Consider the following 21,746-nt stretch of genomic DNA (forward strand, 5'->3'; position numbering starts at 1 on the left):
TAATAATCAAATACTGAAAGCACATCCATCACTGTAAAGCCACTCCCATGTTATATTCTCAAAATATATTTATTAAGACATTTTATTTCAGGATAAAATGGCATGTTTTTATTGTCCAGTGTGCAGAATATCATGTGATTTACTCAACTCTTCAGTGTGTCCAGAACATCACTCTTCACTGTCTTCTTCATTTTCCCCAGTCTGCATGTGCAGAACAACAGATACACAGAGGTCAGGAACCACACACACACACTACACAATAACTATTCCTAACACAAACACACACACTCACACACACATAGTACACAATAGCTATGCCTCTGTCTCACAAAAAACACACTGTTAAAGGGGTTAAGTGTTGAGGGTCTTTAGGCACTAAAAGACAGCATGTAGACAATAATCCAGTGGCCTGCAATGTATTCATCCACCACCACCAGGGGATTTCAGAGTATCCATGTGCAAAAACAAAGAGAAACAAAAGAAACAAACAGACTTATAATATCATCTTACAGCTTATTTTATTCAATTTATCTTACAGCTGAATATGCACAGGCACTACAATAGCTTGGGAGAGACGTCCCTAAATACAGGCAGCAAAAATATAACAGGCCTGTGGTGATGAACAATAACTATACACAATAACTATGCCAAACACACACACACACACACACACACACACACACACACACACACACACACACACACACACACAGACCCCAGACCAGTGCATCACTTTCAAACAAAGGCACCAAATAACTAAACCTTAAGGAGAGCAGAATACATGAAATGATAGCTGAACAATTATTACAATTATTATAACCCACATGCACAGAATATACAAAAATGTAATATCATCATTTGCATAGTATCATCAAAACAGTGGTGTATGAACAGATACACATATCACTATTTCCATAACATCACAGCATCACACATGTGTTTGAGTAGGAGTGGGTGACTCCTGTGTTCCTGCAGCATGGAGAGGTCATGTGATCTGGCACAGGGACACTGAGGAGTCATGCCAAACCCCAAACCCAGGATAGAGGGGCTCAGTGAATATGGAGTGGAACGTGTGCAGGTGGATGTGTGTGTCAGAGGAGATGCTGTAGAAGGACAGAGTGCCAGCCGGCCAGTCCAGGTACACTCCTACTCTTCTGGAGCCGGAGGAGGAGGCAGGTATGACAGTGCGTTCATTATTGTGTCTGGCAGAGTAACTGCCAGAGTAGACGTGAGGAGCGCACTCCAGACTCCAGGACTTGGCATTACGTCCCAGCAGGCAGTCATCATTCATCCCCCCTTTCCTCTGGATGCTTTTATACGCCACTCCTATAGTAGCCCCACGCCCTGTCCACTCAGACTCCCAGTAGCAGCGTCCAGACTGACCCTTTCTACACAACACCTGATACCACCCGTCAAATCTCTCTGGGTGGTCAGGATACGGTTCATCCTCATTCACCCGTGTACCCTTTCTGTTCCCCTCAGAGAGAGAGAGACGTCTGTGTGCTGTGTTTGGGTTCAGTGTGAGCTCACAGGCATCTGCATACAAGAGGAGAAGAGAGGTCAACATCATCAGAATATGGGGAGTGACAGATGCTTCTGACTAGCACACACACACACACTGTCTACTGTTGCTCGTCTCATATTGTAATTATTTGTTTACTTATTTTTTACTTTATTTTATTTATATCACTATTTTTATGTACAGCACTTTGGTCAGTGAAAGCTGTGTGAAATGTGCTTTATAAATACATTTTACTTACTTACTTACTTACTTACTTACATATGTTACTCCCACTAACGTGATACAAATCTGCACTTTTTAAACATAATAATCCCACAAACCTAATAACTTCAGAACAAATGTAATAACTGTTGCCTAGTTATTATGTTTGCAGTTACAACGTTTGTGGGAAGGAAACATTTTGTATCTCATCCAATGTAAACAAAAAACAATATTGAAATTCTCCCTGCAATATCAGTTGTAAGAATATGACTGGCACAATTGTTTGCCATCTAACGACCTTTCCTCAAAATAAAAACCTTAGAGAAAATTTGATGTTTAGGCTGACAGTGTTTTGTGTTCTTCGTCCAGATCTTTAGGGCCAAGCAGCCAAGTTCCAGAGTCAGTTTTTGATTTTGTCAAAACTTAAATAACCAACAAAGGAAGAATCTATTGTATTCATTTTCACATCTAATTCTGTCAAGTGCAGGTTGAAGGCAATCAAGACCCCTTGTTGTAATATTGCAACGTCACTTTTATCTCTACAAAAAACACATTTGCAAAAACGTTTTTTTGGGGGAAAGACCACATTAACTTAGTCAATGGGTCCTATTGTCTTGCCTTGCAATGCCATTGGATTGCAAATGTATGTATAGGTGTGGGCATAAGGCCATGAACTCACTCTACCTGCAAACTTTCCTTGAAGCATATCTCATTGTTTCATTCAACTGAATATATCAACATTGAAGTAAGTAAATTCCATGAAATATTTGTTTTGGGTGATTGTTAGAATGTGTAGTTGATGTAAATACTAAGTTATTGTGAAATGAATGCATCACATTAGATTTTCAGCCTGTTATGTCATTGTTGTAATTTTACAATGTTGGGTGAAAATGGTAGCTAAAATAGCATGTGCACCTTGCACACTACATGGAGGAATTCCACTTCTTTCATGTTCAAATGCAGGATAAATACATACAGAAATATAATGCATTTGATGATTCACACAAATGGGTTATTTGTTATAAATCTAAGTTTAGACCAGATTTGAATAATTCTAAATGGGTTAGGGTTAGCTAGCTAGCTAGCTTAGCTAACCCTAACCCAATGTTATTTATATGTTAGCAGTGCGATATAGTCAAACGTTTTTTTTTTTACATTTACATTTAGTCATTTAGCAGACATTTTTATCCATAGCGACGTACAAGGGAGAGAACAATCAAGCTAAGAGCAATCAAACCTGGTGTAACAATAAATGCTGCTTTTTTTTCAAGAAATAGAAAACGACATAGATAAAGAAGTGCGGGACTGTCACTGCTTAAGTGCAAGTTAAGCCAAGGTGCCAGTTAGGAAGGGAGGTGTTCTCTGACGAGTTGGGTCTTCAAGAGCTTCTTGAAGGTAGAGAGGGACGCCCCAGCTCTGGTAGTACTAGGCAGTTCGTTCCACCAACGTGTAACTACAACTGAGAATAGTCTGGATTGCCGTGCTTGTACAGGCGGCAGTGCCAGACGACGTTTACTGGATGAGCGCAGCATCCTGGGTGTAACATTTGCCCTTACAAGAGCTTTTAGGTCTTGGGAGCAGAACCAGTAAGCACTTTGTAGGCAAGCATAAGTGACTTGAACTTGATGCGAGCAGCTACCGACAGCCAGTGGAGCTCAATAAGTAGCGGGGTGACATGTGCCCTTTTTGGTTGGTTCAACACCAGATGCGCCGCCGCGTTCTGGATCATCTGTAGTGGTGTCACCGCGCAAGCCGGCAGGCCCTTTAGGAGGGCGTTGCATTAGTCGAGGCGAGAACTCACCAAGGTTTGTACCAGCAGCTGGGTGGCATACTGGGTTAGGTACGGCCTGATTTTGCGGATGTTGTATAGTGCAGAGCGGCATGACCTGGCGACAAAGGCGATGTGGGCTGTGAAGGTTAGTTGGTCATCGATAATGACCCTGAGGTTTCTTGCTGTTTTGGATGGAGCAAGAGATAAAGAGTCAGTATTGATATTGATGTTGTGGTGGATGAACTGTTTGGCTGGGAAGACCATCAGTTCTGTTTTGGCCAGGTTCAGTTTAAGGTGGTGGTTTTTCATCCATGTGGATATATCAGCAAGACAGTCCGAGATCCGTGCCGAAACAGTGTTGTCTTTAGAAGGGAAAGACAGCACCAGTTGAGTATCATCAGCATAGCAGTGGTAGGAAAAACCATGCAAGCGGATGATAGGGCACAGCGAGGTGGTGTAGATGGCAAAGAGAAGTGGTCCCATTACCGACCCTTGGGGCACCCCAGTGGTGAGGTGGTGAGGTACAGACAGATGACCTTGACACTTTGAATTAGCGCCCAGTGAGGTAAGATTCAAACCAGGAGTGCGCCTTGTCAGAGATGCCCATACTTGACAGTATGGACAGAAGGATGCAATAGTTGACTGTATCAAACGCAGCTGATAAGTCAAGCAGGCGGAGAGCCGAGGATTGAGCTGCTGCTCTAGCTGTTTGTAAGGCCTCCGTCACAGAGATCAGGGCTGTTTCGGTGGAGTGACCGCTTTTGAATCCAGACTTGTTTGGATCGAGGAGAGTGTTTGTTGACAGGAACTCTGTGACCTGTATGGAAGCTGCCCTCTCAATTGTTTTAGATAGGAGGGTGAGAAGTGAGACCGGTCGATAGTTTTCCACCTGAGTGGGATTGAGAGACGGCTTCTTGAGCAGCAGCGTTACCCGAGCCACTTTGAAGAAGAAGGAAATGTTGCAAAATTAAGTGAGGCATTAATCACCTGTGTTATTGCTGGTAAGACGGCAGGGGATATGGCTTGAAGGATGTTGGATGGGATAGGGTCCAGCGGGCATGTAGTTGGACGGCTACCTGTTATGTTTTTTGAGACCTCACTCTCAGTGAGAGGGGTGAAAGAGGGAAATGATGAGCCACTGATGGTTGCGCCCTTATGGGGGGGCAGACAGTTGGTCGAATTGTTTCCCAATGGCTGCCACTTTCTCTGTGAAAAAGGAAGCAAAGTTATCGGCTGTGAGGTTGGTAGCTGGGGAGGAGGAGAAGGGTAGAGCAGAGTTTTGAAGGTGGAGGTCCAGGTTTTTATCCGGACCATTTGTCCTAATATCTCCTTGTTACACAAGTGAATGTTTGTAATGTGTAAGAGTTCTGGGGTGGGTTGTATTATCCTTTTGTAAATGTAAGTAGAGAGCACATTAGGTTAGCCAGACAGTATTATGTGCCATCAGTGGAATGTGTTGCCTGAATAGGATTAAATTGCATTGGAATTAGTTATACTTGAACATTCTCTAACTATTATTTCCATTTCAGAATGACACCAGCAAGGAGCTTTCTTCAGTGTCCCCAATGTCATTGATGCAGTCCAAAATGGAGAGAGCAGGGACATGGTTGCATCTATATCCACATCTATACGTAGGTCTTATCTATACAAACACACACACACACCTGTTCTGCAGAAGTAAGTCTAATCTATATACACACACACACCTGTTCTGCAGATGTACGTCTCATCTATACACACACACACACCTGTCCTGCAGACGTAGGCCTCATCTATAAACACACAAACACACACACCTGTTCTGCAGACATAGGTCTCATCTACACAGACACACACCATACACACCTGTTTTGCAGACATAGGTCTCATCTATACACAAACACACACACACACCAACCGATGTGCGCAGGGACATGGTCGCACATTTCCCGGTGAAGACAACAAGGGGACGTTGCACACACTGCGTTAAAGGATATTCCAATACGCTCTTCAGAAAGTGCAATCTCCGTCTCTGCTTTTCAGAGGAAAGGAACTGCTTTTGGGACAACCATTGCAAGTAAACAATGGACACTGAGTCTTTTAAGTTTTCATTCTGTTATGTATGACATTTGATTCTGTTTTAATCTTTTTTAAATAAATTATGATTAATAAAAATATGACTTTGGTGATTGTTATTAATGCAATGGACTGTTATAGCGCTATGTAAGCAATACACACTCCAAATGAACCACTATTATTGGTTTTTGGTATTGTATTTGTTCTGTTTTTTAGATATTATTTTTAGGGTCTTAACATTAACATTTGGAGAAACATTTGGGTCTTAACATTAACTTTTGAAAATGATAACTTACATTTTTGTGCCCCTGGTCTGAGTCTGATTTCTGTACAGTGGTCCACACTGGGAAAAACACACACACACACACACACACACACACACACACACACACACACACACACACACACACACACACACACACACACACACACACACACACACACACACACACACACACACACACACACACACACACACACACACACACACACACACACACACACACACACACACACACAAATCTCATGTTCAGGCCATCCATCTCTTTTGTTCCATTGGCTTGCACAAGTACGTTCATGCCCATCCTACTAACAGTAAACTAAAAGATTGCTACAGTAGCATACAGTAGATTGTGTATCAACAGAACATGAATATCTCTTGACCAGGCTATCCATCTTTTTTTCTCCACCTGTTTTATATGACCATCATACCAAAATTTAACTAAAAGTTTTCCTCTCCAGTCCCATCACGTTCTACAGTATATGTAGGCTTCTCCATCAGGTTGTCTATGACATGCCGTTACTTTCTAAATCTTCAAATTGAAGTAGACTATGAAAAGGGTGATAATGCAACTACAGGAATTCATGTATGTGGAGTTTCTCTGTACTACAGATGTACTTCATGTGCAGATTCTCTGTACATACTTAAGTGTCTCCAGTTTACAGTGAGGATCCTCCAGTCTAGCAGATAACAGCTTTAGTCCTAATTCTCCATGATGGTTGTAGCTCAGATCCAGCTCTTTAAGATGAGATGGGTTTGAAGAAAGAGCTGAAGCCAGAAATCTACAGCCTTCCTCTGAGATGAGAGAACCAGACAGTCTAAGAATGAGAAAACGAGAGAAAGAAAGAGTAAGAAAGAGAGAGAAAGATAGAGAGAGTTTGAGAGAGTACAAGAGAAAGAGTGAGAGAGAGAGTAGCACAGTAGACATATATGGTTAAACCCTATATTAAAAACAGCTAAAGGGGCATTCTAGTGTTGACTACACTGATATCATGCAGTCAAGTGTTGACTGCACTACACTGACATCATGATCGAAGGCAATATACGTAACAGAATTTTTTGCTTGTTTGTTTGTTTTTGTGAATTTCTGAATTAATCCACGTGTTCCCTTCCTTCAGTGAAAACTTATTTCCAATAACCAACTTTACAAGAGTACTACCGGGCTCTGCTGGTGAGATCAATGAGAAGGAATTAGATAAAAATGTATAAAATATTTCTTTTTTTCAAGTTTGCTGTCAACATAGAAGTCAGGCCTCTTATTTAAAAAACAATGAACCATAACAGTTAGGTTACCAATAAAAGGGAAGCCTAATACTTCTGTGCTTTCAGCCAGCTGCCTGTTGACATTTTCAGACAACAGTAAAGTTTGCTTCTTTTGCACAACACAACTTTTAAAGGTAAACTTTCTATTTAGAAGCTTTTTATCATCCATTTCGCCATATCGCGCTCACAATTCTCTCAAACGTAACGTTAGCCTACTACACAGTTTGGGAGGGCAAAAAGAATGTTAATCTACAACGCGTTAATCGTTCAATAAAAAAATATACGGCGTTAAAATGGGTTTGCGTTAATAACGCGTTAAACTGACAGCACTAAAAAAAAACATATACTTGTATAGTATTTCCTGCAGTTAAACTGAAGACACAAAGGGTCTGATTTACTAACATTGCTACCGCAGCTTAATCTGTGGTCGCACATTAACGCACGGTGTTTCACCGCATTTTCCGTGGTATTTATCAAACCAGATACCATGGAGATTCGAGGAAGAAAAAACTACACTGAACCTGATTCAATGTGCACGCGGTTTATTGTTGTTCTGCCTGCCATCACCTACAGCGAGATGTTTAAAAGAACACGATTATAAAGAATATGCTATTAGTGGCATAAATGCATAAACTGTCTAATATAACAATATAGATGTGTACATGGCGAGATTAATAATTTCTACAAGGGACATGGGTTCACTACAATATACCCCCACTGAAACAAGTACATTTACTAAGTAGCCAGGCCTCTCCAAAATCCCTGTTGCATAGATGGCACTATTCCGGAAGATAAAACTGTCATGGACAGATCCAGGGTATTTGGCTACCACGTTAGTAATTGTCATGTTGGCCTCACAAATGACCTGGACATTCATTGAATATGTGTGCTTTCTGTTTCGGTAAATGTGTTCGTGGATTGAAGGTGGGACTGTTACTAGCTCCAATTACGTTCGGAAAGTTTTCAATTTAAAAAAAAGTCCTGTATGATGTCTCTAATTTCAGCTATGGCAGTGGGGAAATGTATTGACCAGTGCACCGTAGCAATGCGTCGAGTACCTGGGTGAATATTTGGCTGAGTGAAGGCTGAGATATACCAACTGCTGATGCTATAACTGTTTGAAATGATCCGGATGGCAATATTTGCAATGTTGTCCGGAGTTTAACAACTGATGGAATGGAATGTGATCGCCGGTTGGAGGGTTCGATGTCGTCTCTGATCTGGTTCAGTAATTGAAGTATTGCGTTGCTGGTAAACCTGTACCGTCTAATGATTTGTGGTTCGCTTAACTGAAAAAGTGTTATACAAGTTGAAAATGCCACATACATCATTAGGCGCACTTAACTTCTCTCCCCCCATATATTTGCGCCTCACGCCCAGGTTTCTTATACCCTCCCACCTCTTTGCGGTTTACACCAACAAAGCGTAAAAATGCGCTTCTACTGAAATGCGCCTCCTTTGTAAATACCGTTTCATGTTGTCGACTGCTATTTTACGCCAGAAATGGGCGCAATCCTGTTAGTAAATCAGACCCAAAGTCTCATGAATTAGAACCTAAGCTAAAATTATATCACTCATCATAAACAAACAACGACGCAGTTTTTTTCTATTCTAATAAGTCAATGTAATTGATTTAAGATTTAAGGCAAACTAATAAAAACTAACTGCACCACTTGCGAGACACTTAAATCACAAAGGTTATAGTTTGCTGTCCATACAGATGAGTACTAAGGAATGCAAGGGGTCTGATTCATAATTATGTTAAAAAAGTGATACAAATATTAATATGACATGAAGATTATCAAACAAGAATTTCCTTAAAGTAGGATGAAGTTTAACACCAACCTTAATATCTGCAGTTCAGAACAAGGACTGACCAGTCCGTTACACAGAAGCTGGACTCCAGAATCTCCAAGATCATTGTGACTCAGATCAAGCTCTGCTAGGGAGTTTGCTGACTGTAGAACACAGGCCACAATCTTGCAGGATTCACCACTGAGTTTACAGTCACCAAGTCTGTAACAATACATCAAAAATTAGACCATGGTGTTCTACAACTCACACACAGTATTTATGGAATGCAGGCAATAGGCGTATTATTGGCAAAGTGTGAAAGCACCACTCATGAATAATAAAGAACATTTACATATGTAACAGAGTACACAACAGCTTATGACAATATTGCTTCTTTTATAAAATTGAAATGATCTGGTGGTTGAGCCAAATCCATTTTCTCTAAACCTTGACATATATTTTATAAAAACAATAGTTTAAAAGATGCATGATTTGGTGATGATGTTTCACAAAAGGTTGATTGGTGGTATATTTTGTTTCCCATTTACAAAGCCTGGACTGTGGACGTACACTGGAGACTTTGGACAGACAGCTTGAGGACCTACATTGGGCAATTCACTTACTCTTAAAAAAAAAGTGTGTGGGATAGGAATCATGGACTTCAGGAATACACTCATATTTTAAAAATGAATGAACAGACACATTAAAATAGTGGGGAAATGGTTCTCAGCTTTACCCACATGTGAAATGTGATCAACTGTTGATGTCACACAGGAATGCTCCCAATGATCTAAGACCTCAGCTAATACATGAGGTCAATATAAATATGTATACAAACCTCAAGGTTTGCAGTTTACAGTGGGGACTAGTTAGTCCTGTAGAAATAATCTGAACTCCAAAATCTCCTAGGGCATTGCAACTCATATCCAGCTGTATCAAGGAGTTGCCAGACTGCAGATATCTCTTCACTGTTTCACATGACACCCGGTTAAGGTTACACCCATCAAGTCTACAAGACAGCATGGCAAAACAAACATTTTACAATGCAATACTTTTTTGACAATTTCAAACTTTTAAACATTAAAATTTAATTTACATGATCAAAGCACAGCTATATTTTGTGAACACAAACATATAGCTGTATAATATAGCATTTCATCAAAAAATTGTGAAAGAGAGTTTCTTTTGTGGAAGAACAGCGAAGAAATTAATATTTTGATTTGGACTTATCTGTGTATTCCATTGTACCAACAGACATTATATGAGCTGAATAACATAAAAAAACACCTGGTGTCAATTGATGCCTTATTTGCATAGGGCTGGGCGGTATTTCAGTATATACCGTGCAACGGTAGAAATGTGTCTACCGGGAGATATTTGGCTATACCGCTTCAACCGCAATATACTTTTATTTTGAAATCCATCCTCTTATTTTGAAATTCTGACTTCCGTTACTTTAAATTACCGGAGGAGTACATTGCGGAATGATATGAATTCACTCTATACACAAAACTACTCTACAAAACCCGTTGCTAATGACAGCGTCATTACTTATTCGCAGCAGTGAAAATCAAGACATTACAGACGTGCAAACGTTGGGGTGGCCCATTCAAATCAACAGAACTTTTTTGAACATTTTGAAGAGCCGTATAATACGAGTATAACACAAGTGTAGCCATTTATTTGCAGATTCTGTTCCATTTTTCTCAATGAGGGTCAAATAGTAGTAGTTTAAGATGCACCATTTCGATAGTTTAGATTGCTTTTCAGTATTTCAAAGTGTAGAAGCTGTGGGAGCACAAGAACAGTGAGCGTCTAGCAGCGATTATCATAGACATATAGCATATGTATGTGTATATGTATATGTCTATGGCAATTATAGTTTAACTATCTAGATTCTAAGGGCCTGATTTACTAATATGCGAGCGCTGCTTAATCTGCGTTCGCAAATTAACGCAAGGTGTTTTTGCGCATTTTCCGTGGTATTTATCAAACCACATCTGCGCTGGGCACTGTGTGCTTACTCCACCCTTTAAAGGACCTGATTTACTAACCTTGATTTGCGAACGCAGCCTTTGCCAGGCGCACATTAACGCACAGTGTTTCCCTGCATTTTCCGTGATATTTATCAAGCCAGATCCTGGGCAATCATTATTTAGCGCACCATTAAAAGACGGGAGAAATTGCCTGCAAGTTACTGCCGACCATGGAGATTTGAGGAAGAAAAAACTAAGGTTCAGCGGAGAGGAGATAGATATATTGGTTCACGTTTGCTCAATCATTGAACCTGATTCAATGGGTTATATTGATGTTTTGCCCGCCATCACCTACAGCGAGATGTTTAAAAGAACACGATTATAAATAATATGCTATTGGTGGCATTGATGCATAAACTGTCTATTATAACAATAAAGGTGTGTACATGGCGAGATTAATACGTTCTGGGACATGGGTTCACTACAATATATCCCCACTGAAACAAATACATTTACCAAGTAGTCAGGCCTCTTCAAAATCACTGTAGCTCAATCATGAATAGATGGCACTATTCCGGAAGATAAAACTGTCATGGACAGACCACTACCACGTAGGTAATGGTCATGTTGGCATCACATATGACCTGGACAGTCATTGAATATGTGTGCTTTCTGTTTCGGTAAACGTGTTCGTGGATTGAAGGTGGGACTGTTTGCATGTGGGTGCAAGCAATGGTTCCAATTACGTTCGGAAAGTTTGCGATTTCAAAAAAAGTCCTGTTTGATGTCTCTAATTTCAGCTATGGCAGTGGGGAAATGTATTGACCAGCGCACCGTAGCAATGCGTCGAGTACCTGGGTGAATATTTGGCTTAGTGAAGGCTGAGATATGACAACTGCTGATGCTATAACTGTTTGAAATGATCCGATGCCAAAATTTGTAATGTTGTCCTGAGTTTAACATCTGATGGAATGGAATGTGATCTCGTTGGAGGCTTCGATGTCTCTGATCTGGTTCAGAAGTATTGCATGGCTGGTTAACCTGTACCGTCTAATGATTTGTGGATCGCTTAACTGAAAAAGCGTTTACGAGTTGAAAAAAATATTTCTGTGCGCTGTCTCTGTGTATATCTTCGCCTTGCTCTTATAACTGGTGCAATATCAACGTTTTCAGACTCAATGGAAAATGCGCTTCCTGGTTAAGACGTGCTTTTAGGAGGCGGAGAATTATCCCGCAAATTGAGACGTGCGCTCGACAGGCAGTTTTAGTAAATACCACGCAATACATCATTAGGCGCACTTACCTTCTCTCCCATTAAATTGCGCTCCATGCCCACGTTCCACCCAGGTTTCCACCCACATTTACCTGCCCTCCCCTGTTCACACCCACAGGCGTTAATATGCGCTGCGCCCGCTTAGTAAATACCGTTTTATGTCTACGACCGCTATTTTACGCCAGAAATGGGCGCAATCCTGTTAGTAAATCAGGCCTTAAGTAGCAAGGAGACAAAACTATTTTTTTTGTTACTCCACGTAGATCATAAATCCTTGAATATAAAAATTAAATCGGTTGAGAAATGTAAACGCTAATATGCATTTTATCCAATTTCTCATCATTTTTGCGTTAACATATGAACAAAAATTGAAAAGAAAGTTTTTTAACACTTGATTTATCTTCTGAAAGTACATTAAAGAACCACTGAAAGCCTAAATGTCACTACATGCACTTTGTTTTAATCTTACTATTTAAAGATTCAATGGAGACGTTCAGTACAAAGTATGCCTATACTGGCCACTTTTGCTTAGGCCAATAGTCTATTAAGGCAGTGTTGTTTCTGCAACATAGTGTCAACATAGTGCCAATAAATAAATGATCATACTGTAAAGCCTATGTCTGTGGAAAAATTTGCCACCGCTGAAATGTCCTCTTTTTCACTAACTCAAATCTGGTCACCCTACGTATAATAAACCGTGATATATACCGTAACCGTGATATAAAATTAAAAATACCGTGATAGAAGATTTTGGCCATATCGCCCACCCCTAGGGGATTTATTAATTTAAGAGCATGCAACTCACTGTGCCTTTCTGAAGCACCTCAAGGCTGGGACCAGTCTCCTGCGTCCCTCATCTGATGTGTTGTATGTCTTCAAGTCAAACTCATCCAGCACCTCCTCAGACATCAGAAGCATGTGGGCCAGTGCTGAACAGTGAGCAGGAGACAACTTCTGTTTTAAGCCCTTTGGTGAATTCAGGTACTCTTGAATGTCTTCATGCATGGAATGATCATTCACTTCCGATAAGCACTGTAAAAGACTGATGCATCTTTCAGGGGAAAGATCCTCTTTGTTGAGCTCCTTAATGTACAGACACATTTTCTTAACGCTCTCAGAGCTGTTGTGTATGTGGTTCAGTAGACCTCCCAAAAGTTTCTGATTGCTCTCCAGACAGATACCCACGAGGAAGCGAAGGAAAAGATCCAGGTGTCCATTCCTGCTTTCCAAAACGTTGGTTACTGCCAACTTTAGCGACTCTTCCAAGCAGAAAAATGTCCCCATGGTCTCCATCTGATTGCTGTAGGACACAAAGATATGAAGTGCTGCAAGAAACTCCTGGATGCTCAGATGGAGAAAGCAGTAGACCTTCTGGTGAAACAGAGATTGTTCCTTGAAGATTTCAGTGCACATACCAGAGTATACTGAAGCTTCACTGACATCAATGCCACACTCTTCCAGGTCTTTTTCGTAAAATATGACAATGCCATTCTCTAAATTCTTGAAAGCCAGTTTTGCTAGCTTCAGTATAATTTCTTCCTGTGATTCCAGAAGCAGCTCTTTATGTGTCTGTTTTCCACTTTGATACTTCTGATTCTTTCTGGTGATCTGGATGAGTAGAAAGTGTATGAACATTTCAGTCAGAGTTCTGGGGATTTCCTGGGTGTTGTTCTGTTTCAGCATTTGCTGAAGTACAGTGGCTGCAATCCAACAGAAAACTGGAATGTGGCACATGATATGGAGACTCCTGGATGACTTAATGTGTGAGATGATTCTGCCGGCCTGACTCTCATCACTGATTCTCTTCCTGAAGTATTCTTCCTTCTGTGGGTCATTGAACCCTCGTACTTCTGTCATCCGGTCAATGCACTGAGCAGGAATTTGACTGGCTGCTGTTGGTCGTGAGGTTATCCAGATGTGTGCAGAGGGAAGCAGAGTTCCCTGAATGAGACTTGTCATCAGCACAGCCACTGATGATATTTGTTTTAAATCAGATATCATGTTCTGTTGGTAATTCAGAGGAAGTCGACTCTCATCCAAACCATCAAAGATGAACACAACCTGACAATCTTTGTATTCTTCACCATTCTCCAGCTCTTTCAGCTCTGGGTGAAAGTCAAGCAGGAGCTTGTGAAGACTATACTGATTACCACTGACTAAATTCAGCTCACGGAAAGGAAGGGGAAACATAAAGTCTACATTCTGATTGGCTACCCCATCTATCCAATCAAGAATGAACTTCTGCACTGAGACTGTTTTTCCAATGCCAGCAACACCTTTGGTCATCACAGTTCTGATCTCCTTCTCCTGTCCAGGTAAGGGCTTGAAGATGTCATTGCAGTTGATTGGTGTGTCTTCTGTGGTTTGTGCTCTGGATGCTGACTCTACCTGCAAAACTTCATGTTCCTTATTCACCCCTTCACTCTCTCCCTCTGTGATGTAGAGGTCTGTGTAGATCTTTTTGAGGGGTGTCTCAGCTCCTGGTTTGATGATGCCTTCAGATATGTTCTCATACCTCCTCTTCAGACTGGCTTTATGATTCTCTTTAACTCTCCTCAGGACTTCATTAGCTGTTTATAATGAACACAAATGAACATATTTTTAGCATGTGTATTAGCAATCGCAGTATTGATTGTCATTTGTGAATCTTCAGGCAAATTATCATTGACATGCCATGCACAAATATCCATTGTCTTGTCACTGCTGTTGTACCTTACACATTCAAATGGTAATTTTCTGATCTGCTGTAGAGCTACAGTCTAAAACCCTGTCTGATATTCTAGAGCAGGAATGGTGAATCTTTCTCCTACCAAGAGCCTTGTGATTATTAACAAAGTAATTTGTATTCCTACATGACTTCACCTAGCCTAGTTTTAAATATCAGTTACAGCAATGGTGTTGTAGTAATACATAATATTTGGTCATTTGAATTATTATAATGCATTTATGAATTACCCCACTGCTTCTTAGCTAGTTCACAACAAAGCTTTTTATGAAAACATCTGGATGAATGCTCAAAATATAGTACAGGGAATTGATTTGCCAAGTTATGAGCTGTGATGACGGTCCAAATTGGGCTTTTTCATTCAAGTGAAAACAAACTAACTAAAGCCTTCACCTTCGTGAAAAAATCTGTCTCTGAAATGTTCTCAGCAGTGGCCTTTTCGTTGTTCATTATTACATGAAATGTATTTATCTCCCGAACCCAGCTACCAAAGTTAACCTAAGTTCTGTGCATGCACAAAATTATGCTAATTATCTATATTATCTTTTGATATTATCTTTCATTGTACAGTCATGGCCAAAAGTTTTGAGAATGACACAAACTCCCAAATGCTTCAGTGTCTTCTTTCAGATGTTACTATGGAAGACTGAAGTATAATTACAAGCATTTAATAAGTGTCAAAGCATCCTGGCACTCAGTCCCTAAACCGGTTTGGTGTACCATGCTGGTAAGCCCCGGGGCAGCACTTTGGCCTCTCTAAGCTTTTCCCCAGAACAAGTAACATGGTATTCGTCAAAACAGAGGCATCCAAAATAAATGACCATAGGTCTAATGGGTTGCAATACAGCATTAAAAGAACAGGGACAAATGCTGAATTCCGAAAACAAGTAAGAATAATTAAGTTTTACGAAGACAGTTTCCTTAAAAAATAGTATTTCAGCAAATCACAGAAAGACGAACACACAGAAACCGTCGCCCAGTTCTATCGTCGTGGTTACATTAGCGTTCAGGCAATTTGTGTGTACACTTTGAGGTGTGTATTAGAACCATTTAGATTCAACATTCATTTCTCCTAGTTTAAAAATCAATCTCACCACAGCACAAATCTTGGTATAGGCCAATCTCTTTTAACCAAACGATATTCAAACACTTTGATGTTCAAATGGAATTGAGTTTCTGTGTAAAATGTGGATGTCTGGATAAGGTGGTACGTGTGCATAATCTTCTTTTCATTTGCACTTAAAATGGAGGCCACAATAATAATAATATCTTGGTTAAAATGATACATATTGCTCCATCTGTCTCACCTAGTTCGGTCCTTTCTACTATGTCTGTGGGTTCATCCAGATGAGGCTGTAGAGGATGTTGAGTTCTTAGTGTCTTTCCACACTGGGGACAGGCTTGGTCCCCTGGTAGTCCAGGCTGTTCCCAGTAGGTGCTGATGCACTGCCTACAGAAACTGTGTCCACATGTGGTGATGATTGGGTCCCTCAGTATCCTCTCACACACTCCACACCTGGATTGATCCTGGGTCAGATCAGCACTCGATTCACTGCAGAAACATAATATGAAGCAGACTTAATACGTGACTGATAAAGACAGTTATTGTAGTTCTTAAGATTTTTACCCATGGTGGAGGAAATTCATTATGACCCTCATGATGATGCCAACATATGAGCTGACTGGGAAACACTTCACTTCTTTGAGACAGTGCAAAGAAGTAGTACCAGCCATGTTTCACTTTTTTGACCTCACAGTTGCTAACTCATAACTCTATAGAAACACAAGGAAATAGATAGAAACTCTCAACACAGACTGATTTTGTTTGACTCAACAGTATATGACCACACACAATAATTATCCTTTACGCGAAATGTGCTAATTATTTTCACACTTTAATTGATTTATACATGTGTATGTGTGTGTTTGTGTGTATGTATGTATGTGTGTGTGTGTGTGTGTGTGTGTGTGTGTGTGTGTGTGTGTGTGTGTGTGTGTGTGTGTGTGTGTGTGTGTGTGTGTGTGTGTGTGTGTGTGTGTGTGTGTGTGTGTGTGTGTGTGTGTGTGTGTGTGTGTGTGTGTGTGTGATTGTGTGTGTGTGTGTGTGTGTTTGTGTGTTTGAGAGAGAGTATAACCATATGTAACAAATTGTATTTTTTTCTCGTCTGAATGTCTTTTAAATCTAAAGGCTGGTAACTCACTTTAGAGCTGATGGGGCTGGCCCACTGCTCATATCAGGACGACTACGCATGGAGCGGTCACTCTTCATAGACACCCAGCTGGGCACGGGAGATGGAGGCCGTTTTCTCTGTAGTCTACAAAATACATGGATACATTCCGTGAAAACAATTTTATGTACAGTATATGTCCAGACAAAAAAAACATGTTCTTAATGCAGTCATTTTATGGAAATTATCTTACATGTCAAAGAAGTCCAATACTTGATATGTTTTTGTTTGTGAGTCTGTGTGTGTGTGTGTGTGTGTGTGTGTAGTGAGTGTGAGAAGTAGAACATTTCCCTTCTCATTAATATGGATTATGCCGCGTTTGTCACTCACAGTGAGTGAGGGCGAATAACCACGTTACAAATTGTAAATGTTCTTCTTGAATCTCTTCCACTCACCTTAGAGCTGATGGGGCTGACTCACTGCTCATATCAGGACGACTACGCATGGAGCGGTCACTCTTCATAGACACGCAGCTGGGCACTGGAGATGGAGGCCGTTTCCTCTGTAGTCTTCAAAATCATGGATACATTCCGTGAAAACAACGTTATGTACAACATATGTCCAGACCAAAAAAATATGCTCTTAAAGGCGCCCAAAGAAACATTAGGGCATCAAAATGGAAATATTCTGGATAAGACAATCTTTATGATATTGACACTGACTTCACCATATTGGCACATTTGCATCATTATTTGATACTTTGTGCGTTAAAAAGAGGGCTAAAACTATTCGCAAGAGCGTAGCCCTTTATTTATTGGTGCCACCAAGAAATAAAGATTTGAAAAAAAAATGGCCTGTCCCCACCGGCGGCGCTGGCAGCGCGATTTTCTATCAGTTTTCACCACACAACGACGTCTCATCTTTGCTCCTTGAATGTCGATAAGTAATGGTATGGAGTTATTGAAACTTACTACGTGTAAAAAAAGACTAGAAATTGAACTTTTATTTTTCGAGTCTCAAGCCTCTAATGTTGCCTCGGGCGCCTTTAATGCAGTCATTTTATGGAAATGATCATGCCAAAAGAGGTGCAATACTTGATATGTTTTTGTTTGTGAGTGTGTGTGTGTGTGTGTGTGTTTGTGTGAGTGTGTGTGTGTGAGTGTGTGCGAGAGAGAGAGAGAGAGGAAGAGAAAAAGTGAATAAGTGAGTGTGAGAAGTTGAACATTTCCCTTCTCACTACTATGGATTATGCCGCGTTTGTCACTCACAGTGAGTGAGGGCGAATAACCACGTTACAAATTGTAAATGTTCTTCTTGAATCTCTTCCACTCACCTTAGAGCTGATGGGGCTGACTCACTGCTCATATCAGGACGACTACGCATGGAGCGGTCACTCTTCATAGACACGCAGCTGGGCACTGGAGATGAAGGTCTGTTTGTCTGTGGTCTAGAAAGAAATACATGTTCACATGGAGCACTTAAAACAGGATACATTTCGTAAAATAGGTACATAAAGAAAACCTACACACACCAACATTTTGTCTGGATGCACAGTCATTTAATGATATTGAAAATTATCTGACACGCACAGAGAAGTGTGATAATTATATTCAGACTTGAAATGATTCCTTTATGTGTGTGTGTGTGTGTGTGTGTGTGTGTGTGTGTGTGTGTGTGTGTGTGTGTGTGTGTGTGTGTGTATGTGTGTGTCTGAGAGAGAGAGAGAGAGAGAGATGAAGAAAAAGAGAGAGATTGAGAGAGTGAGTGAGTGAGTAAGATGGAGAGAGATTGAACAATAAACAAAATGAGGGGGGATTGTAAATAAATAAATAAAACAAAAACAAAGAAATGCAAAAAGTACCATATACAATCACACAAAACACAAAATATTGTCTTATTAAATGATTCAAGATATTTAATTTAACCCACATGAGCCTTATGGAGGTTGGCACGAGGGGGTTTGTCGGAAGCTCAGTGGCTCGCCTACTGAAAGAGCTGAGGGGCAAGGAGTTACACAAAACACCAGAGAACTGTCTGAGGAAGCAGAGAAGGCAAGGAGGCCTGGGAGACATCCCTGTTCACTTCCCCACCACCAGGACATGTTACGGGATAAGGGGAGAAACATCCATGAATGGTGGTCCATGGCTGATGACCCTGCAGCTAGCCTAATGGGCACCGTAGGAGGTCTACAGCCTAGCAGGTGCTACCACCTACCAGTTCAAACGAATCCCCCTTCTATCCAGACAAGCACGTATGGTGTGTCCCATGAGAGATAGTCAGATAGTCCTTTTGTGATACAGGAAATAATATGACATGCACAAGAAGTGTGCTAATTATTTTCACACTTTAATCGATTTACACTTGTGTGTGTGTGTCTATGTGTGTGTGTGTGTGTGTGTGTGTGTGTGTGTGTGTGTGTGTGTGTGTGTGTGTGTGTGTGTGTGTGTGTGTGTGTTTGAGAGAGAGTATAACCTCATGTAACAAATTGTCTTTTTTTCTTGTCTGAATGTTTTTCAAAAACTAAAGGCTGGTAACTCACTTTAGAGCTGATGGGGCTGACTCACTGCTCATATCAGGACGACTACGCATGGAGCGGTCACTCTTCATAGACACGCAGCTGGGCACTGGAGATGGAGGTCTGTTTGTCTGTGGTCTAGAAAGAAATACCTCATGTTCACATGGAGCACTAAAAACAGGATACATTTCGTAAAATAGGCTCATAAAGAAAACGTACAAACACCAAAATGATGTCTTGATGCAGACAGTCATTTAATGATATTGAAAATTATCTGACACGCACCCTGCCTCTGTTGAGTGCTGGGCTGGCTGCTTGTGTGTCTGTGTTTGTATTGCAGATGAACAGCAGGTGTGGTTGGCTTGTTAGTCATTGAGAACACCTGGGACCGGTGTTCCCTGTGACTACAAAAGCACCTTCCACAGGTGCCAAGGGAGGCTTGAGACAGAGATCCAGAGAGAGAGAGAGAATGGGGAAACCTTGCTCCCTAGGCTATGCTAGAAGCCATGCTCCTCCTTTGTATAGTTGCTAATAAATGAACACTATTTTGGCTTTTAAACTCTGTTGGACTCTGTTGTTTGAGAGCCGGACATGACACAAAGAAGTGTGATAATTATATTCAGGCTTGAAATTATTCCTGTATGTGCGTGTGTGTGTGTGTGTGACAGATAGACGAAGAAAGAGAGACAGATGGAGTGAGTGAGTGAGTAAAGGAGTGAGAGAGAGAGAGAGAGAGAGAGAGAGCAATAAACTAAATGATGGGGGGGGGGTTAAATGAATAAATAAAATAAAAACAAGGAGAAAGTACAAAAATCATCATTTGAGTCAATGTGCAAACTGCAAAGTATCATATACAATCAATGATTCAAGATCTTTCATTACATTTGTATGTGCCACACCCACATTACCATTAGTCATACTGGCATTTTCATTATGTCTGATGTCATTATTACAATTCCCCATTTTATAGTGGTATGGAATGGAGAATGGAGGTGGACTTGGGCAGGCAGCTCCACTTCCCAGGGGAGATCTGCAGCACCACACTGTGGCCAGATGTGGTGCTGTGGGCCGAGACTGAGATCTGCGCTGCTTGTGGAGCTGACTGTGCCATGGGAGGAGGGGATGGAGGGAGCCCACGAAAGGAAGAGGGCAAAGTACTATGTGCACTGCCCCACCACCAGGAGATGTTCCGGGATAAGGGGCGAAACATCCATGAATGGTGGTCCCCGGCTGATGACCCTGCAGCTAGCCTAATGGGCACCGGTGGAGTTGCGGCAGGCCTAGAGCCTAGCAGGTGTTACCACCTACCAGTTCAAACCAATTCCCCTTTTATCAGGACAAGCATGTATGATTTGTCCCATTTGGCTACAACCAAAACTAAAAGCTGCCTTTTCCCCAAAAATCAACTTACTGACAACTAACGGTCTTAAGCTCAACATGATCTCAACAACTCATGGATTATATTGAATGGCTCCAAAAGACCCTTAACCACTCCAGAGATTTATAATGTCTTTGTTAAATGCACTTAAATTGTACCCGGACATATCAGCCATCTGCCTCTTTCTGTCATAGATCACCATTACAGTATTGGCTCTACAATTGAATATCACAACTGGTGTGACTGTATTAATCCTGTTTAAATTAACAGCTGATAACTAATTTGTGTGAGTGTGTCTCTGTGCAAGTTTGAGTGAATGGATACTAGGGATAATGCTTTCTGCTTTCTGTACTCACCCTGCATTGGTCTGTGTTGATGTGCTGCTCATGTTTCCAGGGTCATCCATGTCCTGGTCATTCTTCATGGTCACACAGCTGTGTAGTGCAGACTCTGGTCTGAGTGTGTAACTGTGACCTGCAGCCTCCTCTACATCTTGATTCATTACAGAATGTGTGATTCGCTAGGAATGTACAGCAGATTGAAAAAATAAATGAAAATAATAGCCACTGTGTTATCAATGTTATTAGATGGTGTGTCATTATTTAATGTCAATACACCTTTCATAACAGAATCGCTGTTGACCTGATATGGCATAGCTCAGTTTGGGCAACACAGAGGTTATTTTCATACGGAAATATATATATATTTTTTTTTTTGTACAGCTGCTAACATCCTTTTGTACAATCTGTAGTCACATCTTAAAATCTCTAAACACGATTAACACAACATTAATTTGCTGTGGACCAGACCATTAACATAATGAAT

At 40.9% G+C, this 21,746-nt stretch overlaps 1 protein-coding gene across 1 annotated transcript; it reads right to left on the minus strand.

Annotated features, from left to right (window-relative positions):
- Window positions 1-985: 985 nt before the first annotated feature.
- On the minus strand, window positions 986-21,423 carry LOC308377190 (NACHT, LRR and PYD domains-containing protein 3-like; the record flags this gene model as incomplete). The annotated part of the gene is made up of 10 exons (XM_080853774.1): window positions 986-1,536; window positions 5,846-5,892; window positions 6,474-6,647; window positions 8,938-9,108; window positions 9,725-9,895; window positions 12,941-14,705; window positions 16,168-16,412; window positions 17,484-17,597; window positions 19,568-19,714; window positions 21,278-21,423. 10 exons carry the CDS (start codon window positions 21,421-21,423, stop codon window positions 986-988), a joined length of 3,531 nt encoding a protein of 1,176 aa, XP_080709900.1.
- Between the last annotated feature and the right edge of the window lie 323 nt (window positions 21,424-21,746).

The sequence above is a fragment of the Sprattus sprattus genome (genome assembly GCF_963457725.1).
Source record: "Sprattus sprattus genome assembly, chromosome: 1".
Classification (NCBI taxonomy): domain Eukaryota; kingdom Metazoa; phylum Chordata; class Actinopteri; order Clupeiformes; family Clupeidae; genus Sprattus; species Sprattus sprattus.